The following is a 26,438-nucleotide window of genomic DNA, read 5'->3' as shown; positions in this document are numbered from 1 at the left end:
TGCACGAAAGCGCTTAATATCGACAAGCACTTTTGTGTATGTGTGCCTGATGTTCATCATGTTACACTGCTGCAGTCATTCCGCTTGGGTTATCCTGCCGTCAGGCGGTCCCGCAGTCGGCCAGAGTTCCAAAGTCTTGGTCCGGCGTCGGTTGCTGTCACTTCTTCCCTGACGTCAATGCGCCAGGGGTATACAAGATGCATCCAACGCCATTTTCTTCAGTCTTTCTTGCCACGCGGTGCCCGAAGCAGAAGCAGTTCGCAAGTGCCGGTCGGCCGACTCCTGAGATTTTCGAAGTTGAATTTCAGATCCGAAGTCTTATATAAAGCTACGTACCCCATTGGGGAAACTTTTTTCTTGCCTCAGACCGATGTCAAAAAAAGTTAATAATTGTATTTCTTGTGGGAAGCAAATACCTCATAAGGACTTCCACTCTTACTGTATTCCATGCCTAGGCCCTGATCACGACGTCACTAGTTGTCGGTTTTGTGCTAGATTTAACAAACGCACTATAAAAAGACGTTTTGATTTTGCTTTGCACTACTTTGGCCAAAGGTTCAATTATACTATGCCATTGGATCAACCGACGACCGCATTTCCGAAAAAACGCAAAGACAAGGATAAAGACAGACATCCGAGATCCAAAACAGATGAAACCTCTTCTAGGCCAGTCGCCGGTTCGCTGGTTCTCAGTGAGGCGCTTTCACAGCCCCTGACACCTGCTACCTTAGAGCCACAGGCCGACTCCCACATGGAGACAACTAGGCCTCTGGAAACTCAAGGTATTGGGCCTACAGAAACTAATCCCTCAGATGGGTCCAGAGCCGCTGAGCAGGCACCGGCTTCTGAGGGTGTTTTCAGACCTTCACAAGTTACCATTAAATCAACAGCCAAGACAAAGGTACCATTAAAGACAAAGAAACAAGTACAGCATTCTCCTGGACAATCCTCCATGCCTAAGAAACAGATGCTTAAAATGGCCGAAGACCTCATTACTCTAATCAGGGTTTCCCATCCCTCTCCTGAGAAAAGGCCTAGGCAGGATACAGACTATGACTCCTCTGATAAGGTTTCCATTTCCTCTGATTCCTCTTCAGACCAGGGATACTCTTTACTCCCCTATGAGGACTCTGATGCTGAGGAATCTATCTCTTCAGCCTCTCCTCCTAAGGATTACTCTTTTGGGGAAACTTTACATACCATGAGGGAACATTTCCATTGGGAAAATCAGGAATACTCAGAATCCAAGAAAAGGCTCAGGGATTTCCTCTTATTGCCTCAGCACAGGCCCCTGGCTATTCCGCCTGTACTAGACATTGTGGATGATGTGTTCTCTGAATCCAGCTTATCTCCTGACTCTTTGCCCCCTGCTCCAGCCAAGCCAGATAGATATTATAGAGTCCCTGACTCTCACAAGTTTCTTTACAAAAACTCTTCTGCTGATCCAGAAACTATTTCCCAGGGTCCAAAAGGGGTTAAGGCTTCCATTGCAAAAAATCCAGTACCCTCTGACAGAGATTCCAGAGCTTTGGATAGATGGGGGAAGAAAGTATACACGTCTACAACTTTAGCAGTAAGAGCTTTAAATTGCCAGTTTCACATGCTTAAGTACCAACAATATTTAATGGCTCAGTTAAAACAGAAAATGCTTGCTAGCTCAGAAGCTCCTGATTGTAAAGAAGTGCAGGATTTATTGCATGCAGTTGAACAGGTGGGAAAACATACTCTGCAATATGGTTTTGATTCTTTAGAGGCCTCTTGTAGAGCTGCAGTTACAGGTTCTGTTATTCGAAGACATGCTTGGTTAAAAGAACAGAGTTTACCTGAACATGTTAAGGCAAAGTTATTGGATGCTCCTTTACAACATGATACCTTGTTTGGTGTTAAGGCAGAAGAGGTGTTAAAGAAAATGGAGGATAAAGCTAAATCTATGCAAACAGTCAAGGATTTCTTACAGGTACAGCCACCTCGGTTTAGCAGAAATTGGCCAACAAAAAATTGGTCCTTTCCAGTGTCAGACAGGCCACAGAGAGGCAGATACAGATGCCCAAGAGGCAGATCTCAACCCCAAGGCTCAAACGGACAACGACAGTGGGGTACCTCAACCCCAAAAGGAGGTGAGGACAAGTCTCAGCCTTACAGGAAACAGTCACAATGACTTTCCTTTGCGTACGCCAAGTACGTCCCTTCTGGAAGCCCCCTTAGAGGGAAAACTAGCACTTTTTTCTCAAAACTGGCAAACAATCACCCAAGACAAATGGGTCCTGAATATTGTGATTCAAGGTTACAGTTTCCACTTCCATAGTTTACCAAAGCTAATAGGAATGCTAGACCTGCCACAAAATCAATGGGCAGAGGCACAAAAACAAATTTCAGCCCTCATGGACATGAGAGCTATACAAAAAGTACCACAACAGGAACAAGGACAAGGATTTTACTCAAGACTCTTCCTGGTCCCCAGAAAGGACAAAGCCTGGAGGCCTATACTGGATCTTTCAGTTCTGAATACTTACCTGGATAGTCCGAAATTCAAAATGTTAACATTACAGCAGCTTCTACCCATGCTGGGCAAGAAGGCTTGACTTGTTACTCTGGACCCCAAAGAGGCATACCTGCATGCCCCTATCAGACAAAATTGCAGAAGATACCTCCGATTCAAAGCTGGTACAAGGCACTACCAATTCTCTGCACTGCCCCTTGGCTTATCTACTGTGCCCAGGGTCTTCACAAAGTGCCTGGCACCAGTAATTGCATTTTGCGGACAAAAAGGGATTCAAATATATCCATACCTGGACGACTGCCTCATTCAAGCAGAGACAAAGGACATTCATGGCATCCTGCATACTACTAATACCATATGCCAGACTGCATATGAGGAAATTACAGTGGTACCTATAAAGTGTTTGGACTCAACATTCTCACAGTCTAGAAGCAGTAATTCCAATAATTCCCTGCCTACAACAGGAGTTTCGATGGTGGGCACAGGCATGTCACCTAAACAAGGGTCAACCTTTTACCCAACCCACAGCCAGGCAAACTCTAACAACAGATGCTTCGGATTACACCTGGGGAGCACACATGGCAGGAACATACATTCAGGGCAAGTGGACCACAGACCAGATGCATCTTCACATCAATCAGAAAGAGATGTTGGCTGTTCAAAATGCCCTAACAGCTTTCAAGGACCTTCTACACCCATGACAACTATTACTAAAGGCAGACAAAACCACAGTAATGTGGTACATAAACAAACAAGGGGGCACTCACTCTTATCCCCTATGCAGGCAAGCCATGACCTTGTGGAACACAGCTCTAACGTACCACATTCACCTGCAAGCACAAATCCTGCCAGGTAAGAAAAATACTCTGGCAGACGACTTAAGCAGAAATATCATGGACCCTCACGAATGGAAATTGAACCCACAAATCTTCAGCATGATAACACAAAAATGGGGATGCCCAGACATAGATCTTTTTGCCTCCCCTCTGAATTGCCAACTACAAAAATTCTGTACAAGGACTTATCACAAACAAGCATGAAAAGTGGATCCTCTTCTGTTCAGCTGGAAAAACCTAAAAGTCTATGCCTTCCCACCACTGCCTCTCCTTTCAAAGGTACTCTTAAAAGCCGGACAAGAAAAAACACAGATGATCCTGATTGCTCCAGACTGGCCACGCCAGCACTGGTACCCTATCTTAAGGAACTTGGCTCAGGGACCACCATGAATTTTGCCCCAAATTCCACACCTTCTGACTCAACAAAACAATCAGATCCTGCATGGTCAGCTCAAAACCCTAAACCTGGCTGCATGGCAGATAATTTAGTCAAACAGGCAACACCTCTCTCTAAAGCTGTTATGGATGTCATTTTGGAGGCCAGGAGGCCTAGCTTACTCAGAAAAATGGAAGAGATTCTGCGCCTGGAACCAGGCTCACAGCCTTGACCCTCTTGTTCCAAACATTCCTCAGATTTTACAATACTTATCTGAAATGCTGGACAGAGGCCTATCCTTTTCATCAATTAAGATACACACCTCTGACATTTCTGCACACTACAACACAGATCCTCCTTTATTCTCTCATCCCTTGCTAAAGCAGTACCTCAGAGGGGCTAAAAACATAAGACCGCCCTGGAGAGCACCAACACCAACTTGGGACCTCAATTTTGTTTTGAAAAAACTGACCCTACCACCTTTTGAGCCAGCCAATACAGCCGATCTAAAATTTTTATCATGGAAAACAGCTCTGCTCCTGGCAGTAATTTCAGCACGAAGAGTCTCAGAGCTACAGGCATTAATGGCAGTGGAACCTTTTATAATTTTTCATCAGGATAGATTATCTTTAAGGACAAACCCTACCTTCATGCCAAAGGTGATATCTAGTGTGGCTCTTAACCAAACCATCCATTTGCCTACTTTTTATCCAAACCCCCAAAATAAAGGGGAGAAACTTCTGCATTCTTTGGACATACACAGACAGCTACACTTCTACTTGGACAAAACAAAAGCTTTCAGGAAAACTGATCAACCGTGTGCAGCATATGCTGCAGGATCACAAGGCAAGGCTATCTCAAAGCAGATTATATCCAAGTGGATAGGACACTGTATTCGGTACTGCTACACACAGCATGGAAAATCAGTCCCTAATAACATTAGGCCTCATTCCACCAGGGCAACAGCCACTTCAGCAGCCTTTCTCAGAGGAGTACCTACCAAGGAAATTTTGGAGGCTGCAACTTGGAGTTCAGTGCACACCTTCACCAAGCATTACCACCTGCCTCTTTACTCAAAATCCAGAGCAGGATTTGCCACTGCAGTTCTGCAGGGCCTCTTAGCCAATCCTAACTGTTTATAGACCAGCCACCCAAACTTAGCTTTGGGATTCAACCCAAGTGTGATGACTGCAGCAGTGTAACACAATGAACATAGTACAGTTTTGTACCTACCATAAATGTAGATGTTCGAGTGTTCACACTGCTGCAGTCCAGGTTACCCTCCCTCCATCCTCTCTGAACTAGTTGGACTTATCTATACCCTTCTATCCTATACAACCTTTGGGTTGTATTTGCTGGTAACTGAAGGTATTGTTTTTATTTTATATGTATGTTTTTGATTAGCAATATGTATTGCCTACCCACTTGAGGTCACCTGACATCTCGGGCAAGAAAAACTGAAGATAATGGCGTCGAATGCATCTTATATACCCCTGGCGCACTGACGTCAGGGAAGAAGCGACAGCAACTGACGCCGGACCAAGACTTTGGAACTCTGGCTGACTGCGGGACCGCCTGATGGCAGGATAACCCAAGTGTGATGACTGCAGCAGTGTGAACACTCGAACATCTACATTTATGATAGGTACAAAACTGTACTTTTTGTAGATTGGACTACAGTGCAGGTAAGGGAAAATTCCCTTTTCCCCCACTGTACTGCAATCTCGGAGTGAGAATAATAAAGTAGGGGGGGGTGCAGGTGGGCTTCAACGTAGATTTTTTTTTTGAACTACACATACACAGAAGCGCTTTTCGATGTTAAGCGCTTTCGTGTATGTGTTCTCGATGTTTTGTGATTCGTACATATGCTAGTCGAGCATGTCTCCTAGACCCATATATATATATATATATATATATATATATATAGAGAGAGAGAGAGAGAGAGAGAGAGAGAGAGAGAGATACACACACACATCCCAGCGAATTACTGTTTTCTGGAATAGGCTTCCTTTGGATGTAAAGCAAAGTAACTCTCTGATCCCTTTATGCATAATCTGGATAAATGGAAGGGCAATTATAAATTTATCTCAGATCTGTCCCCTCAAGCCATCATGGAAAGCGGTTGGAACTGGGTAGTAATTAATCATGTCAATGGATACTTAAAATATGGTGTACTGTGGCTGAGCTACTAAAGGTCTTGTGTATCAGCAGTCTTGTGTTGACCTATGAACCTAAAAAGGCTAGAGAAAAAAACGAAGATTTAATTGGCTGTTTTTTACGCTCGTCCACAAAATGTAGATAGGAGGGATACTCCAGTATATGGTTCTTAGCAGATCTACCTTTAGGTTTACATTTCTGGAACAGAAGATTTTATAAAATCAGAACAACTTTGTGTGTTTTACTTCTAACAGGCTAGTTGCAATTTTCTGTAACAGGACATCTAGCTGGCTGGCTATATTGGGTTCTGTTTTGATTCTATGGGAAAGTCTCTGCAAGGCCTCATAGTATTATAGAGTAGTGCTTCTGAAGCAGGAATAGTTTGTCTCATTTAGAGAGAGATGTGAGGCGCTAAACTCATCTTCTGTTAATATATTTAAAAAGCATTAAAATTTAAGTGCGCAGCTAGGATTTGTTTCTCTGTCGCAGTCCTTGTATGTGAGCTGCAGAAAGTCTGTAGCAGGAGTAACTTCATGGTTTTCTTCTACCTAGCTAATAATGAACTTTGGAGAAAAAGAAGTAACTTAGTATTTGCCATCGCAGATGGTGTTTGACCCTGTACCTTCCTTCAGTTTCCCCACTTCTGCTTGATTAGGTTGTTTAATTATTTCATAATTTATGTTACTGTTGTAGTCCTATGTTGGTGTTTGATGCATGTCTGCTGATGTTGAGATAAACAGTCAGCTTATCGAATTCTGTTTTTCTGAGGGCTGAAAAGGCACTACATTTCAGCATGATGTGACTTTACATATGTAGTGTACTGCAGGCATCACTAATCTCAAACTTTGCTGGAGCCTTGTAATATAGCAAGTAAGTCTGATCAGAGTGCTATGAAATTCATCTTCTATCTTATCAGAAGTAGGGGTGAATGGGCAGAGTTTAATCTCTGTAATGTGCAACTGATTTGCATCGAGCAGAAGGATTTAATGGTGTGCTTGACACAGAGATTTATTTTATTGTAGTCCTTAGCTCTGAAATACTGGGATAGATTCCTTTTTTTAATTTCCCCAAGACTTTGGGGTTTCTAATACCATGACAGGAATGGACCCCATTCCTAAGTCAAAATACGATTAAAGTTCATGAAATTAGTCTTGTTTCAATTTTTGATGGCAGCCAGAAGTGCTCTTTGCAGCACCCGCAATGCACCCAGTAGTGACTCCTGCAATTTGGATGGAGTTACATGTATTGGTAACGTATCGAAATACGATTGTAGATTCTTTTTTTATAAAATCCATTGCGCCTACTACTGTTCAAACTGTCTGGGTATCTTTCTTCCACATTGCTCTCATTGCTGCCTGCAAATCCTGATATTTTATGACTGTGTGTGTCTTTCTCTCTACACAAGACACTGTAGTCACTAGGTGTAATGATTTCAATAATCAATGCTACTTTTGTCTTCTTTTCATGGACCACTATATCTGGTTTTCTCACATTAGTCTTTTGAATTGTTAGTAATGGGTGATACCATGTGATATAGATTTCATCATTTTCTATGATGCCTTGTGTCTCATGTTTCCAGTGTTTTTTTCCAAAACTTCAATATTATGTTTGCACAATCCCGAGTACAACAGTCTTGCCACATTATTATGCCTTTCATTATACAGTCCTTCAGCCATTAGTATGTCACAGCCAGCAACGAGGTGTGCGACTGTTTCCAGTTCTGTTTTACAAAACCTACATTTGTCTGTTTCTCTCACATGTTCAATAGACTTTGTAAACCATCATGTACCAAGTCCATGATATTGAGCCGCCAATATTAACTTTTCATCTTTTGTTTTGAATTCACCTGTCCTTAACCATTCCTGAATTCTATCCTAATCAACATAAGTTCTTCCAAGAGTTTTCTGTACTTGCAATTATATTTATGCCTTTTCCACATTTCTTGCCTTCTCATCTGATCCTTCACCTTATATTCTTTCTTTTGCTTTTTTGCAAATTCAGTTGCTGCCGGATTTTTTCTGTCTGGTTTGATTTCCATTCCCATTTGACAGCGATATTCTTCTGCTAGACTAAGCAGGGAAGTCATCTTTGATTATTATTCTCATGTTTCAAAACTTTCACTACGTTTGGGTCTTGTGTAGGGTTACCACCTGTCCCACTTTGCGAGGGACAGTCCCTCTTTGGGCAGTCATGTCCTGTAAAAAAATTGTAAAAATGGCCAATTGTCCTGAGATTTTAGGGCAAAATTATTTCCTATATTTATGTAATAGTTTCATAAAGCAGTTATTCTGTATCTGAAACACCTAAATGTTATCAGAAACAGAATAAGCAACTGAAATGCTACAAGAATAAGCTTTTATTTAGGCAAAAAAGTGAAGTTCTGTTTTTTGTACTGGTTGTGGGTATGTTTTGGCCTGCAAAATCTGATTGTACCACAATCGTCCCACTTTGGGCATTTGAAAAGGTGGCAACCCTAGTCTTGTGAGGTCAGCAGATGTGTGTATTCCCACAATTGCAGATCTGTACATGTAATCAATTTCAAGGAGGCCCATACCTCCTTCGAAACAGGGAATGTATAGTCTTGGTATACACTAATTTTTATAAATCATTTGATGAGCATGAAGCATCCTTCTTGTTTTCCTATCGAATCTATCCAACACCTTTTGGGGCCAGTCAATCACTCCAATACTGTTAAGTTAGGACAGGAAGAGCAAATTGGTTTATAACCTGAATTTTGTTCCTAGAGGTCAATGCTGTTTTCAGGATTAATTTAAGTCTTCTAAAATATTGGCATTTATTTATGTTTTATTGTTGATCTTTCATAATTTCCCAAATGTTTATTCACTCCCTCTTGCTCAAGTTCTTTTATATTACATTCTTGTTCCAAAGTAATCCCTCAGTGTAGTCTGAATGATTGTAACAGAACGCTCTGCTTTGTTTGCCATTGTATTTCAGACAACCTGAGGATCTGATGATGTCCTTTTCATTCATTCCTCCATGACTGAGCATCAAATCCAGACTCACATCTGACTTGGCCGCATACCCTAAACTCTTGGATCCAACTTATGAGATCCTCTCTCTACCTGTAATGCTCCAGTCAGCTAGCTGTACCTCGGATCTCATTTGCTGTCATAATGCATAGACGTGGATCCTCCTCTGAGAGCTTTTCTGGGTACTTTGTGAGTAGTTACTACTTTTAAAACACTTTGTCTGCCCTTTTCTAATTACCCACCTCCTTTTCCTTATTGTAAATATTCAGGTTTTTCTTTCTGATAACCTTTTTCTCTCCACCCTTTTCTACCCTTTGGTGGTTCTGTCGCACCATTGATGATACTTTCTTTCTTTGTAAATTTTTCAACCATCCAGAAGATGTCCTTTTTACCATTGCTAGTAATCAACTTAAAACAAAATCTTTCCTCTCTACTTCTGTTATCAACCCTTTATCTAAGCCATCATAACTTTCTTTTCTTTTGAAATGGCCGAAAAGTCAACAGTCTTTAAAAAGTGCATTACGTGTGGGCATAAGATTCCCAGCTCTGATGCCCACAAGGAGTGTGTATACTCGCACCTCAGTACCGACTGCTACGTTTATGGTGCCTTTAATTTTAGGGTTCTTGGTGATATGTGGAGTAAATTGTTTAAGGGGATGCTGCTGCCTTCTTCTCTTCCTCTTCTTTAGGGGCTCAAACTCCCGGTATATCTGGAAAATCCTCTTCTGAGGTGGAGTCTCGAAAAAGATCTCCCACCCATTCTCCAAAGGGTACTACTACTACCTCATCTTCTTCAATTCCTCTGCAGAAAGTTAAACAAACATTGAATCGGACTTCTTCAATCCTAAGAGAAAGCACTTGGATCCCATACTCTCAGATCTGACTGTTCTTCAAAGTAAGTCTCCTCGAACCCACTCATCCGGGTTCACCATTGAAGTCTTTCAGAGGCCGACATTTATAGGATGAGGATAAAATTGCTCAGATTCAGATGGAGGTTATCTCCATCTTGATCTTCCATTGAATCCTTGAGCCACCCGTCCACTTGTGATGATGTGATCTCTCCTTCTCCAATCTGTCCCACAGTTTCAGAGCCCTCAGATCCAAGAGACCCGAGAGTGTCAGCGTCAGATCCGAAGATGACTAGATCTTCGACTCCAATAGCCCCCCTGACTGGTTCATTTCAGATTCCTTTGGACTGGGATGAGTCTGAGAGCCAAAGCATTGGTGCTGCATTTGGGGGGGGGGGGGCTGGGTTTCACTTCGATGTTATTGGAGCCATCCTTGCCCCTTGGAGCTTCGACATTAGACAGCTTGTGTCCTACTCCCTCCTCAAGGCATAGATCTGGACAGGGTCAAGGTTTTGTTGTTTCGGAGGTTTCAACTCTCATGTGACCGACCATGGCTTCTCTTGGTCTATCTGCCTTCAGGGTGGTGGAGAGAGTTTTCTCTCGACCATGAGATGCTAATACTCTCTCCTATCCTTCAGATCTGAACTCCAGACCTCTCAGGCGTACTTTACAGGAACATTCCCTAATATCTCGATAAAATTTAGACACCCACTGCTGAAAGATTATTTTGGAGTAAAGGAGTTCCTGTCGATGCCATGGTTGTAGTGGCATCCACTAAAAAAGGAGATAGCAGAATAGAACTCCTCAGTCCACCCCCCTAACAAACGGTCCAGGGCGTTGGACAGTTTTGGAAAGTGCATTTTTGCTTCATTGCCCTTTGCCTTGAGGTCCCTGAATTATTTAGTGCACTTTACAAGACTACAGCAGGATCTGACTAAAGAACTCTCCAAATCCCTGTCAGAGTCCATGTCCGTGGAGGACTACAAGAGGTTCTTTTCACAGTTGACCACTCTGGTATCCATTTGCACTGTGTCCATGAGGTTAATATCCCATGCTGTGGAGGGTACCTCACGGACTGCCAGTTCAGGCATAGCCATCAGGAGGCATGTCTGGATGCATTTATGTGACTTTGCAGAGCCTTTCAAGTCTTCTTTCATTAAAGCTCCTTTTGATGGAACTTCTTTGTTTTGCCCTACTGTGAAGGAAATGCTTTCCCGGAGTGAACAGGATGCAAAGACACTGTCTGCCATAGGGATAAACTTTTCTACCCCTCAGCGATCCTTTTCCCATAATCAAAGAGGAGGCAAGAAAATGTGGTTCCATAACTTCCAGGATTCACGCTGGGGCAACTCTTCCAGAGGCAGAGGTGGGTGTTCAAATGGAAGATGCCATTCCCGTGGTGGTGGGGGCTGGCTGCAAAACCAGCTTTTCCAAAATTCCTTTTTGGATAAACTCTTTCAGCACTCCTGAAGGGTTGCCTGACTGCCCACCTCTGAAAACAGTTGGGGGGGGGGCACTTGTCTTTGCATGCAGATGCCTGGGCTTCTATAACAAAAGATTCTTGGGTGCTAAAACTAATATCCAGAGGTTATTTAATATAATTTTCTCAGAGTCCCCCAATCAAAAAAAGAAGGCTTCCCAATGTCCCACCCAGTTAGAGAGAAGCTGCAGCTCAAGAGATTCAAAAGCTGCTAGACAAAGGAGTCATCATTTAGGTCCTACCAGACCAAAGAGGATTCAGAACATATTCAAGGTTTTTTTTAGTGCCAAAGAAGACTGGGAACCAGTTTGTGAAGAAGTCAAAGTTCTGAATGGTCACTCTTCAGTCCATTCTGCCATATTTATGCAAGGGTGTCTGGATGTGCTATCACATCAAGATGACCGGACGATCCTTGAAGATTTCTGAGCTTTCAACTGGGTGCCAGTCACTATCAGTTTACAGTCCAGCCCTTTGGTCGCACCAGAGCCCCCAGGATGTTTGTCAAGTGTATGGCAGTGGTAGCTCACCTGATATTGCTGGGATTCTAAGTGTTTCCATATCTAGACAACTGGCTCCTCACTGCTCCAATCAGGCATCTCTTAGAGCAGTCCAGGGACTATTTGCTCCAAATTTGTCAAATGCTAGGCATTTCAGTCAAACCGTCCAAATCTCATCTACAACCTGTTCAGAGCCTGGAACTTCGTAGGTGCTCAGTTGAACACAGTAAAACAGATAGCCTCTCTTTACATTGTGTAGATATAATCAGGTTTCAGGTACAACAAATTCTTGTTCACCCTTCTCCTCTAGCCAGCCTTGTCCTTCAGGCACTAGGTTTGATGGCAGCAGCTGTAACCTTAGTTCCAGTAGCCAGTTTTTATATGTATATTCTCCAGTGTACCCTAGCTTTTCAGTGGTCTAATCTGCATCATCTTATGTCTTTTCCAGTGAAATTCGCTGAAGTCTGCAGGGATCATCTTAGTTGGTGAATTCTTTTATTCTAACCCCTCCATTTTCCACGGTGACGATGCCTCCCAGTTGGTTGGGAGGATGTTTCTTGAAATGGAAGTTCCAAGGCATGTGGTCCCCTCGAGAGACCAGTTCGCATATCAATGTCCCAGACATGAGAGTGGTCCTACTAGTTTTGTAGGCCTTTCAAGATGTTCTTTCTCTGAAGACTATTGCAATACAAAACAACAATAGGACTGTAGTTTGGTACATCAGCAAATGAGGGAACCCATTCTTACCCCCTTTGTCAAGAGGCAGTGAGAGTGTGGCACTGGGTGATCTTTTCCAACCAGTTTCTAGCGGCAATGCACATACCAGGGATGTTCATCTTAGTAGACAGACTCAGCAGGTCCCTTTTGATGCTACATGAGTGGTCTCTCATTTATTCAGTAGTGGAGAGAATTTTTTGTTATTCGGGCCAACCTTGTTGCAATCTTTCTGCCTCTCCTCTCAACACTAAATGCAGCAGGTTCTTTGCCCTAACCCCCCGAAAGGGGGGGTCACTGAGAGATGCTGTAGTCCATGTTTGGCCCTCAGGTCCCCTTTATGCTTATCCCCATTTCTGCTGATTCCAAAATTCTTACAGAAAGCTCTTTGATTGAAGAGCTCAGTTATCCTCATTGCCTCCTTTTGGCCTCACCAAGTGTGGTTCCCCCTTCCTTTGGTCTCATCTTTGATATCCTCCATGCATACTGGAACCATTCCAGATCTTCTCTCACATCCCTCTGGGATGCAACATCCTGATGTTCCAGACCTCAAACTGACTGTATGGTATCTCCAGTTCCATTAATAGCTAGACAGCCCAGGGTTTCATCCTCAGTCTGACATGTACTCCTGTCTTCCCAAAAAGCTTCTACAAGAAGATCTACAGGAGTAGATGGAAAAGATTCTCAGTTTGGCTGTGCAGAAGGAGCTTGACCCTTTCACTGCTCCTATATGTGTGTTTTTTGAATATTTAGCATCTATTTTCCATGAAGATGCTAGATTTTCTGCAATCAGTGTACAGTTAGCAGCTATATGAAATTTTTACTCAGGAGAAAATGCTTCCTTTATAACGTCATCAAAATTGTGTAAGGCCTTTCTAAAAGGTGCCTTCTTACTTAGACCTCAAGTGAAAAATCGGTCACCTCCTTGAGATTTAAGAGTCATACTGCAATGGTTAACACAACAGTCCTTTAAACCAGCAGCTAAATGTAATTTTAAATGTTTGTCTTGGAAAACAGTCATTTTGGCAACCTTACATCTGTGAGAAAAGTCTCTGAACTTCAGGCTCTGTCTTCCAAATTTTCTTACGGTATTTTTCACAAAGTTGGGGTCACTTTACGAACAAATCCATCCTTTTTGCCTAAGGTAGAATCTGAAGCAAATATTAATCAAGCCATTGATTTGCCTGTTTTCTTTCCTAATTTTGCTAACAGAGTACATGCAACACCATTTAGTTGTACATAACACAACTAGGTTTTTACCTCCAGAGAACATAGAAGTTCATGAAGTCATAACGACTTTTTTTCCTCCTCCTCCCTGAAAAGATTGGGACCCTAGTTTCTAAAACTACTCTGGCCAGATGGATTTCTGACTGCATTTCCTTTGTTTACACTGGCCATGGTCTCTCACTAACAACGCCTGCTAAAGCACATTCTACTAGATCCATAGCTACCTCGTACACTTTTTGGTCTAGAATTTCAATTGATAACATTTGTGCAGTGGCTACTTGGTCTAACCCTCTTACCTTTATAGTTCATTGCAGACTAGATTTAACATCCAGAAGCAGAGCTGCCTTTTGTTCTGCAGTACTCTGGAATATTCCCCCATGAGGGCCACCCAAGATTCACATAACTGGGGACTCTGTCCCATTTGTCGAGGAACGAATGAAAAGGACAGCATCAGATACTAAAATTATGTACTCACTATAACTATGCATCTATGTTGTACATTTTCATTCTTCCTCAACTCCCCTCCCTCTTATCTTCTGGAGCGACTTGGATATTGTGGAACCCTTTGTTCCAGGTTTGAGGCCCAGCTCTCTTTTCCTTTTTATGACTATATGCTTAGGGCTTATAAAGCAGCAAACTCCATCTGTCATAAAGCTAGTTGACTGAGGCATTATGTGTAGGCGGAGGATTTTGTGAGTTGGTTCTGAGAGTCTAGTGTATGTAGCTGAGTCGGATCCAATACCAAGTCACTGAGGAAGAATGAAAAAGGACAGCACAGATGCATAGTTATGGCAAGTACTTAACTTTAATTTTCTTGTAAGGAGGGAGGGAATACTATCCATTGCTAAGAAATTCTAAAGACAGCTTAATGCCCTTTTTGGGTACATAACTCGTCAGTTATGAATCCTAGAGAGACAAAACTGGAGAGAGGAATTTACTGGTGAGTCACAAATGGATTTTGCATTAATTTTGATAAAGTCAACAAACCTTGTCTAAAAAAAGTTTAACACTGGAAATTGAATTCAAAAACTGATTGGAATGTGTGGTTTTAATTTAGATTTAAGTGCCTCAGTTTTTGTCCTTGTGTATGTTAGAAATCCAACTGCGATTAATTCTGTATTTCAGCTTGTTCAAGAGGTGACATTTCATTGCTAAACATTTTTTGTCGGAGACTTGTTTTGGGTTTTTTTTTAAAGATGGTGATGAAAACATTTTTGAAGATTTATTTACACATGCGCACGTTGATGGTTGTGATATCTTACAGAATATTTGCAATTTTTCCCCAGGGGAATCTCTGAAATCCTTCCCCGGCTGACATCAATGATACGAGGAATTGGTGATCCTCTTGTTGCAGTTTATGCCCGGGCATATCTGTGTCGGGTAGGTAATGCATCCTTTTCTAGGTTTGTTTATTTTTTATACAATTATCTTTATGAAAGAATATAATCCCCCTCGTTTATTTCTTGCCAAATACAAAGTCTTTTCTCATCATATACTTGTAAACTAAATGATCAGGGCAAACTCAAACTGTAAAATCCAACAAATGAAACCAGTTGTTTGAGTCAGAGGAGCTACAGAGCAATAAACACTAGAGAGGACACTATAATATCTACTTTAAAAGACAAAATAACCTGTCCATGAAAATAATAAGATAATTTGTTTATTGTAAAAAAAAAAAAAACACAATAAAAACTTAGTGGTTTTGCCCCATTAACATTCAGGGCCTTCATCAGAGACTTTCTGGTTCATTAAAACTCCATTGAGATGGATTCCAAGATGACAGCATTAATGTAAATAGCTAAAAATAGAGCTGTTGGTAGAGAACAGTTTAAAACACAAAAAACTGCAAATTACTATAAAATGAAGTAAAAGGGAGAGCAACTGTCAAAATTCAGAAGGTGACTGAAAGCATGTGGTTCTGTGAAAAGCATATAGTATTGGCAGCTGAAGGAGAAAACATTTCAGTCACCCAAGCCTGTGATACATGTGCTTGTTATCTGAGACCTTTGCCTTTTCTACTTGGGAGGCTGCTATGCCTTTGGACCAATGCACATCCTCTGGAGCCAAGAACCTTCATAAGAGAGTAGGTTCTGCCCCCCCCCTGTAGGTTTCCAAATCTAATAGGTTTTGTTGTGCCCAAAGGGGAGGCCACTACCTCATTTGTGCTTCTTAAGTAACATGTCCAAGGCAGAGGTACAGGCTCAGGTGTCCTGTCTGTGGACCCAAGCCTTACAAGCAGCAACCCCTACAAAGGGGACTCAACAGTTCCAACCAACATCTACCGATCCTAGCATCCTGTAGCCAGCCGAGCCTTAGGTAGTAAGTGGTACCTTGCAGTCCTCCCACCCGCGACTGTGTCCCTAGCATTGGATTTCCCTGAGTGAGGAGTTATTACAATTGATACAGAACTTGCAACCAGCTGTGGACCAGCCCTTAGTGTCTGGTGTTTCCTTCAAGCAAAAGAGGGAGCCCTGACCAGAGAAGGACTCTTAACTTCCCAGATGGTGAAGAGAAAGATCTGGCTTATGCTTCCCAGATGTATTCTCCTTTTGGAGTAAGATGCAAACACTGAAAACAGAAGACATTTCATCTGGAGACACTCTCTTATAATGAAGGAACTCTTAACATGGGATAACAGAGAGGTCTTTGATGTCCAGTGCTACTTTGTACTCGCATGCTTGCAGGCAGCCAAACCTGTGGCTATACCTCTAAGGCTTGGAGCTTTAGAAGATACTTTCCTGCCTGCCACAGAGGAGTTAGTTTCTGAACCCCTGACATAAAAAAACAATCCAATAGGTTCTGTAGGGTCCAGAAGTCCCACAAATTGTTTTACAAGAATTTTAGAGCTGATCCAGCAGTCTGTAGCTCCAGAAAAGATGAAAAGATGTCAAAACTGGATTTAGCTCCTTATACACATCAAATTACTGGGAGGTCACGGTCCTTGACTGATTTTGGGAGAAGGCATATATGGATTCTACCTTCCCCTAAAAGGGAATTGTTAGAAACATATGAGCCAGTATCAGGCTGAACTTCTCAGTCAGCTGAGAGTAAGTAGAGGAGGTGTTAGCTGAAGATGATTTAGAATTCGCATAGGTTGTTGGTCAGGTAGTACTCACTTCATTGAATGTGGTATGATGCCGTGGATGCAGTATCTAGGGCAGCTGCCACAGGATCTGTTATCGGAAGGCATGAATGGCTGAGGCTTCATCTCTAACAGAGGCAGTCTAGGTGCATCTTGTAAATGCTGTTCTGCACAAGCAACTACTTTTGGGATCCATACAGAGCAGTATTCAAGAGACTGGAGGTTATGCAGTTGGTTATACAGCTTTTTCACTTCTCTGTCTCAAGATATGACAAAAATTGTCCAATGAAGAACTGACAACACTATCACCATCCTGGAAAAATGCTGCTTCTTGCCATTGCAACAGACAGGAGACTATCTGAGAAACAAATGTTAATGAGCAACAAACCATTCTTATTGTTCCATAAAGAGAGGACCACCCTAAGGACAAATTCTTCCTTTATGCCCAAGGTGGTGACTGAGGTTTTCCCTGAATCAAGCCACACAGTTGCTTGTCTTTTTCCCCAAGCCCTAAAACAAGGGTGAGAACATTCTCCACTCCTTAGACATACACAGGCAGTTGAAATACTGTTTAGACAAAAAAAAAAGTCATCAGAACTTCATATCAATGTTTTGTGTCATTTGCAGACAAGGGAGAGGAAAATTAGTTTCAGACTGAAACGGTTTTTAAATGGCTTTCCTGCTGTCTCCTTTTGTTCATATCATGGAAAAAAACTAAATGTTTGTGCCATATATGTCAGTACAAGAGGCACAACAGCAACAGTGGCTTATATTACAGGTGTGTATATACAGGCCATTGTGAAGGCAGCCACCTGATATTCAGTCTCTATTTTTTCCAAACCTTACAGGCTGGTCATTGCCTACTGGGTGTGGGTCAGGTTTGCCACAGCCATTTTACAAGGCCTTCTGCAGCCTACTGTGATACAACCACCTTCCATTCCCTGTGGGTTCTGAGACTTGTCCCAGTAATACTTACTGCTGCACCACAGTCTTTAAGGAGGACACTGCATGGTTTTGCAAGTTTGTCTCAATAATAGATGTTTGAGGGGATCTCTTTTGCAGTACATATTTCCCTCCTACCTTCCCCTTTTGATTTTTTGAGAAATTATAGGGCTGGGGTGTGGATGCCCTCCTATTACTTTAACCTCTTTCCTCACCTATCCGTACATGTGGCATCAGGCATGCATAGATGGGTATAGACTAGGGATATCAGGTTCTGTAGGCTCTTGTTCTCCTTGAGTCCTCCCCTATTAGGGCATGTGATGCAGGGTTGTGTGCTTAGTCAGGACCATGCCAGGGTCCAGGTATGGATCCTTATGATGATAGCATAAGTGAATGCAAACTTTACACTGGAAAAATACTGATGTTTTAGGTGGGTGGACATCTTTACTTCTTGGATGGATGGGGTGCTGATCTCTAGAAGTTGGGTCTTTCACAGGAGAATTACCTTTGGTTGGTACTAGTGCGACAGTGAGCCCTAAAGTATTTATTAATATGGTACATTCATAGAAAATTGTACTTACTTGTAGGTATCTGTATAATTATCCTTGAAAGTAATTGTTCATGCAATGACTGAGGTGGTGTGAGGTGTCTGGATGCAATTACTAATATATTTTGTGCACTGTATATCAGTGTTCGTTGGTGTTTTGTAGTAGCTCAGCACAGGTTAAGGATTTATACATGTGTCTACATTAACTTTGTGTGTGTGTGTGTGTGTGTGTGTGTGTGTGTGTGTGTGTGTGTGTGTGTATTTCATGTGGTCATTTGTCAGTAACTTTGCCTTTAGTTCTGAACGCATACTGTATAGTAAGAAAACATGCTAAATGATAGTACTTCTTTTTCTGTTAAAAGTAGATGTGTGTCACCTACCAAACATTTCTGCATTAGCATCACCTAGAAGGCCAGCCAGCTATGACAGGAATAAGAGCCTACCAGTGCAGCCAAGTAAGTAAGTTCATACAGCAACTTTTATGCGGGGGAATCATCTGCTAACCAGAACATGAAGCAAAAAAAAAAATGGCAGCACTATCCTAATGTAGAATGAATAAACATTTTAAACAAATGAAAAAGTCATGTTCTGGATGAACAGCCATAGTATCAGTGAGATTTGCCTTGTCAAAAAATGGAAAAAAAATGATGATGCACAGTTTCTTAGTGCACCTAGCAGTGATGATGTGGATGAAGTGAGCAGTTAAATTACTCAATCACAACATTAGAAGCACTATAATTGGGGGTCTTGGTGTACTTCTCAGAAGTGGGTTGAGAGAATGGTGATATGATTGATTGACGTCTCCCTCAGGAGTGCAAATGAAATTTAAGAGAAGTGTTTTCCGAGAAGCTTTTCCAGGGTAGAGCAATGTGCTTTAGAATAGGAAAGCTATGGATTTTGGAGATGTATCAGAAAGCTGGCCGCTATGTGAGAGAGGTGACAGACATAGTCCAGCACAGAAGGACAGATGTATGTGAGGAGCATCATATAGGAAAAAATGGACTGACTGCAAGATGTGATTGACGAGACAAAGAAGCAGCGAAGGTGAAGTAAACAGGTTACTCAAGATCTTGTGAGGATATTTATTCTTGTGGAAGACGTACTATTTTTGACTTACTAGCTGTGGTTGGATACTTTTATTTGTTGTCATTTACTATTTCTTTATTGAATTGCTATATGGAAGCTACATCTTAATGCCTAAGCAGTGAGTTACATTGGACAGATTTTAATGACTCCAGATTCGTACTCCATTATGCCTCATTTTAGATGTGTTGAAAAGGATGACATGTATTGTTTCAAGGCTATTAAAACTTAACTAATATGGATGTTGTAGAAAATTCAGCTAAGATACTGGTTTAATAAGTAGCACCCCTGACACACATTCAGCTAATAATGAGAGCTTACACATATTTACAGAAAGTTTTTTTTTTTATTCTGTCATCTTGCATTCATTTTCCTTTGAGTTATTTTATTGTGAAATCATTTAATTCCCTCACATTACATTCAGGTCTTTGTCAGAATTGTTTCATGAAACATCTGTTGGATTATCATTTGAGTTATGAGTTTTGGCACTTGGTTAGATACAGTAATGTTATCTGTGAAGTAAACTAAGCTCTTATTTGAAAACCAGAAATATTTTAGATGATCTTTGTATAGGGCAATGCATTATATTATAGGTGGATAGTATGCCTCGTTGTGTTAGTTGTCACATGTTCCAAACATTTAAGGCTATCATTACCCAGATTTCTGTCAGCTTGACAGTATGTAGAAGCAAACATGAATTCATAATTTTGCTAGCATGCTTAAAATTAAAGTATAATTTTGTGAAAGTTGACATGATTTAGCATCTGGAATCCTCCTTCTTAGCAACATCTGTTAAAAGTAGATTCTTTCTAATTGACTGCTAGGAAGCTGCCGTAAAGTAATGTAAATAAACCTTGTATAAATTGGGTACGAATGTAGAGAGCAAAGGTTAAGGTAAATATTATGCAAAGAGAGGCTGTCTTCACTCTTTTTCCTCATAGTAAGGATGGGGACCAGACAGCTGCACTGTCATTTGCTGATTGTATCTTTCTGCTTGTCTGTTTCTTCTCCTCCTATTCCCTTAGATTGTACTCCAGAAAGTTAATGAGGCAGAGAATAAAGCTTAAGGCAACCTCATTTTAGCCAGGTGTAATGTGCTTCATTGTGCAACTTTTGTTCTTACTAAGAGATGTTCATCATATGGAACAGTGCTGCAGTAGAATCCTTAACACATAGACTGCCATTCAAGGATCTGTGTACTAAGCACATGTGAGAGCTCATATTCAGTCTTGCCTTGATGACATGTACAGCCAACTGTCCCCTTACACCACCTCAGATTATACACAAGGAATTCTTAAGAAGGCATAACAAAAGGGTAACAAGAATGCAGTCAAACAGTGTTTGTCTGCCGTACTAAGATACTCTGGAAAATTATCTCTTGAGTGTGTGGTCCTTTTGTATGACATGTACTACCTTGAGGCAGTATTGATGGTGGTTAACTACTACAGTAAGAATCAGCTGCTTTGTGACAGGAAATCTCAAAACCGGACATGTTGCAGGGACCCAGATGGAGCGATGTCCCCTCACATCAGCAACAAACCAAATCATATCTACTAATTACAAGGGCTATCATTTCCCCATGTCTCCCTGCTAAATCATCTTGGGAGAAAGATAATATAATTTACAACAGCAGCAGCAGCAGCAGCAGCACTGATTCCTCCTGAACTTTGTCAGACGTATAAGGAAGATGTTCTTCATGTTTCACTGTTGCAGTCTCATTACATTTGGGTAATCTGCTTGCAGGTTGCCCCAAAGTCTTGGGTCCTGCGTCAGTTGCTGTCCCTTCTTCCATGACGTCAGGTCATCAGGAGTATAAGACATGCAGCCGACGCCATTACATCAGTCTTTCTTGCTGTGCAGTGTCCGAAGCAGTTCGCAAGTGCCAGTCAGCCGACTCCTGAAATTTTCGTTTTCGAGTTTCAGAACTGAAGTCTTCAACTAAAGCCAAGTACCCCATTGGGGGAACTTTTTCTTGTCCTTACCGATGTCAGTAAAAGTTAATAATTGTATTACTTGTGGAAAGCAAATACCTCATAAATATTTTCATTCGTACTGTATTCTTTGCCTAGGCCCTGACCACAACGTACCTTGCTGTCGGTTTTGTGTTTTATTTAATCAGCGCACTATCCATCGTTGGTATATTTTTGCCTCTAAATATTTCGGTTCTCGGTTTAATTATCCAGAAATGTCATCGGTTAGCCATCCGACTACCGGGAATCCAAAAAAAAACGCAAAGATAAAGACAGAGGCAGGCCGCCGAGGTCCAAAACTGCCGATGACGCTTCTCCTTAGCCAGTCGCCAGTTCGCCGGTACTCAGTGAGGCGTTTTCGCAGCCCCTGATACCCGCTACTTCTGATTCGCAGGCCTCTACTGAGACCCATTCGGGGTCCAGTATGCCACGAGATGCTTCAACTATGGAACCCGCGGATGTCTCTACCTTGGATGGGTCCAGAGCTGCTGTGCTGGCACCGGCTTCTGAGGGTATATTCAGGCCTACGGACTTGCATATTAAATCGATGCCTCCTTCATTACTTAGGCCTAAATTTCGATCCATGTCTAAAAAACAGATGCCCAGGCCACATGCTCAAGCCTCTATGCCTAAAAAACAAATGATAAGAATGGCTGAAGATCTAATAACTCTAATCAGGGGTAGCCAATCCCACCCCCCTTATAGGAGGTCTAGGACTGAGGTTGATTATGAATCTTCTGATCAGGATTCTGTTTTTTTCTGACTCTTCTGATGACCTGGATTTCTCCTTACCTACTTATCAGTATTCTGATGCAGAGGACTCTATTCCCTCTGCTTCCTCTCCTGAGGATTTTTCTTTTGGGGAAACCTTACATTCTCTAAGGGAGCATTTCCACTGGGAAAGCCAGGATTACTCTGATTCAAAAAAGAGGCTTAGGGATTTCCTTCTCCTACCTCAGCATAGTCCTTTAGCAATTCCTCCTGTACTGGACATTGTTGATGATGCTTTCTCGGAATCTAGTTTGGCCCCTGATTCCCTGCCTCCTGCTCCCAGAAAATCTGACAGATACTACAGGGTCCCTGAGTCCCACAAGTTCCTTTTCAAAAATCCTATTGCATATCCAGAGACTATTTCACAGGGGCCCAAGGGCATTAAGGCTTCTACTGCTAAAAATCCTACCCCTTCTGATAGAGACTCCAGGGCGCTGGATAGATGGGGTAAGAAGGTGTACACTTCTGCAACCTTGGCTTAGGGCTTTAAACTGCCAGTTTCATATGTTAAAATATCAGCAACATGTTATTGGACTGCTTAAACAGAAAATTATGTTGATTCCTGACTGTGTGGAAAATAAAGAATTACAGGATTTAATGCATTCTGCCGAACAAGTTGGAAAACATACTTTGCAATGTGGTTTTGATTCATTAGAGACCTCTTGTAGAGCTGCTGTTACTGGGTCTGTGCTCAGAAGGCATGCTTGGATTAAGGAGCAATCTTTGCCTGATCATGTTAAAGCTAAATTGTTGGATGTTCCTTTAAATCAGGACTGCCTGTTTGGCAACAAGGCTGAGGAAGTTCTTAAAATGTGGAAGATAAAGCTAAATCTATGCAAACTGTTAAAAAATTTTTTTACAAGTTCAGCCTACTAGATTTAGTAGGCACTGGCCCTCTAAGAATTGGTCCTTTCCAGCCCCTTCCAGGTCTTCTCAAGCCAAAACCAGACACAGCAAAAACCCCAGGTTTCAGTCCCAGGGGACTCACAGAACTAAGCAGCGGGGGGCCTCCACTTCCAGGTCTGGGAATAATAAGACTCCCCCCTATGGTAAACTGTCTCAATGACTTCCTTTTAAAATTTCCAAGCACTTATCATCTGACTGCCCCTTTGGGGGGAAAGATTGCTCTTCATGCAAAGAATTGGGAACTCATTACCCAGGACAAACGGGTTTTAAATATAGTGTCCCAGGGATACAGATTTCACTTCCACACATTGCCAACACCAAGTGGATGGCTGGACTTACCCCCAAATCAGTGGGCAGAGGCACAAAAACAAGTACTTTCTCTCTTAAGCATGGGGGCTATTCAGCTGGTACCAGAAGAGGAAAAGGGACAAGGTTTCTACTCAAGACATTTCCTGGTACCCAGGAAAGACAATTCATGGCGTCCTATCCTGGACCTGTCTACTCTAAAAACCTTTTTGGAGATTCCAAAATTCAAGATGCTGACTCTTCACTAATTACTTCCTATGCTAGGCAAAGATGCCTGGTTGGCAACACTAGATTTAAAAGAAGCATACCTGCACATCTCAATCAGGGAATCTTGCAGAAGATACCTACGCTTCAAAGCAGGCTACACACACTATCAGTTCTCTGCACTGCCCTTTGGCTTATCTACTGTGCCCAGGGTATTCACAAAGTGCCTAGCTCCAGTTATTTCATTTTGCAGGCAAGGAAATATTCAAATATACCCATACCTGGACGATTGTCTAATTCAGGCAGGAAGCCAGGACATACTTTTGAATCATATGGCCTTTGTAAAAAGGGTTCAAAGTTGTCTGGGGTGCACCATAAATGAAAACACAATTGGTACCCTGTCAACAAATTATATTCCTGGGAGCAAGCTTGAATACAACTTTCCAGATGGCTTACCTCACGCCAGAAAAGCAAATTCATTTGACAACTTATTTTAAACAAGTGGCCACAAAAACCCTGCTATCTGCAAGACAAATACTGCAAGCCTTGGGGTTCATGGCCTTCTGCATTCTTCTAATTCCATATGCAAGACTACATATGAGGAAACTACAGTGGTTTCTAAAAAGCCTATGGTGTCAACATTCTCAAAACCTAGGAACAATGATTCCTATCATACCTTGCCTACGCCTGGAGTTCCTTTGGTGGACAGAGGCCTGCCACCAAAACAAGGGACTACCTTTCACACCACCCCCTGAGTCCCAAATTCGAACAACAGATGCATCAGACTATGCATGGGGGGGCTCAGCTGGCAGGGAAGTGCATTCAGGGCAAATGGAACCCAAGTCAAATGCACCTGTATATCAGTCAAAATGAAATGTTAGCTGTACAGAATGCTCTGACAGCCTTCAAGGACCACATTCTTCCCGGACAACTAATGGTAAAGACGGACAACACCACTGTTATGTTTTACATAAACAAGCAGGGGGGGTACACATTCTTACTCCCTCTGCAGACTAGCCATGGCATTGTGGAACACAGCCTTGAGCTACTAAGTGCAGCTACAAGCTCAATTCCTGCCAGGAATATTAAATACACTGGCAGACGGACTAAGCAGAAACCTCATGGACCCATACGTGTGGAAACTGGAACCAAGGATTTTCAACATGTTGACAAACAAATGGGGGAGCCCAGATATAGACCTGTTTGCCTCTCTTCAGAACTACCAATTGGACAAATATTGCACAAGAACTCCCCACAAACAAGCATGGAAAGTAGATTCTCTGTCCTTCAGCTGGAAAAACCTATCAGTCTATGCCTTCCCCCCTCTGCCGCTGCTCTCCAAAGTACTACTAAAAGTCAAACAAGACAAACCAAGGATGATTTTGATTGCTCCAGACTGGTTGCGCCAACACTGGTACACCCTCATGCGCAGTGTGTCACGGTTATCTCCATGGCACCTGCCTCAGACTCCTTCCCTGCTGTCTCAGCAGGAGAACCAGATTCTGCACCCTCAGCTACCAGCACTGAACCTTGCAGCCTGGCTAATTACTTAATCTCTCCTTTACCATCCCTCAGCAAACCTGTAATGGATATCATTTTAGAGGTAAGGAGAATTAGTACTAGAAAATCTTATGCTGAAAAATGGAAAAGATTCTGTGCCTGGAACCAATCTCAAGGGATGAGCACAGCAGCACCCAGTTTACCTCAGATTTTACAATACTTAACTGAGATGCTTCACAAAGGCCTGTCTTTTTCCTCCATTAAAATCCATGGCTCAGCCATTTCAGCTCATTATAACACAGAACCTCCCTTCTTCTCTCAACCACTGCTCAAGCAGTTCCTCAGAGGGGCCAAAAATTTGAGACCACCTAGGAGAGCTCCAACCCCAGCCTGGGACCTTAACTTTGTCTTGGAAAAACTCACTCTACCTCCTTTCAAGCCAGCTGCTACTGCAGACTTAAAATTTCTTTCTTGGAAAACAGCTTTCCTTTTAGCAATCACTTCAGCTAGAAGGGTATCTGAATTACAGGCCCTTTTGGCAGTAGAGTCTTTCATCATCTTTCATGTGCACAGGGTGTCACTCAGAACCAATCTGTCCTTCATGCCCAAGGTGGTATCCAGTGTGGCACTTAATCAGTCCATTCGTTTGCCAACCTTCTTTCCCAATCCACAGAATAAAGTGGAATGGATACTGCATTTCCTAAATGTGCACAGACAACTTAGATTGTACTTGGACAGGACTAAGCCTCAAAGGAAATCTGAACAACTGTTGGTAACATTTGCTGCAGGGGCAGAGAGGGGAAGGCTATTTCAAAGCAAACCATTTCTAAATGGATAAGCCATTGCATTCATTTCTGCTATAAGCACCGTGGAAAACTTATCCCCCAGGGAATCAGACCTCACTCCACCAGGGCTGCATCTACCTCTACAGCCTTTCTCAGAGGTGTCCCTACAAGGGACATCCTAGAAGCTGCTACCTGGAGATGTTCATCATGTTTCACTGTTGCAGTCATTACATTTGGATAATCTACTGGCAAGTTGCCCCCAGTCGGCCTGATTAACAAAGTATTGGGTCCTGCGTTGGTTGCTGTCCCTTCTTCCATGACGTCAGGGGTATAAACACGCAGCCGACGTCATTACATCAGTCTTTCTTGCTGCGCAATCCCTGAAAAAGAAGCAGTTCGCAAGTGCTGGTCGGCCGACTCCTGAAATTTTCGTTTTCAAGTTTCAGTACCGAAATCTTCAACTTAAAGCTAAGTACCCCGTTGGGGAAACCTTTTTCTTGCTCCTTACTGATGTCAGTAAAAGTTAATAATTGTATTACTTGTGGGAAGTAAATACCTCATAAGGATTTTCATTTGTACTGTATTCCTTGCCTAGGCCCTGACCACGACGTACCTTGCTGTTGGTTTTGTGCTTTATTTAATCAGCGCACTATCGGTCATCGGTACATTTTTGCTTCAAAATATTTCAGTTCTTGGTTTAATTATCTAGAAATGATG

General features: G+C 42.2%; 1 protein-coding gene across 1 annotated transcript in view; it reads left to right on the top strand.

Annotated features, from left to right (window-relative positions):
- Window positions 1–26,438, top strand: part of VPS35L (VPS35 endosomal protein sorting factor like) — a gene marked incomplete in the record, with an annotated part of 3,288,436 nt that overhangs the window by 821,580 nt on the left and 2,440,418 nt on the right. The window contains 1 exon segment of the mRNA XM_044089753.1: window positions 14,912–15,005. Within this exon segment, the coding sequence (XP_043945688.1) occupies window positions 14,912–15,005 (94 nt within the window).

Source organism: Protopterus annectens, chromosome 12.part0, assembly GCF_019279795.1.
Source record: "Protopterus annectens isolate FY-2018-M chromosome 12.part0, PAN1.0, whole genome shotgun sequence".
NCBI classification, from domain to species: domain Eukaryota; kingdom Metazoa; phylum Chordata; order Ceratodontiformes; family Protopteridae; genus Protopterus; species Protopterus annectens.
Note: the sequence above shows the minus strand (reverse complement) of the source record. Positions and strands in the feature narration are given on the sequence as shown.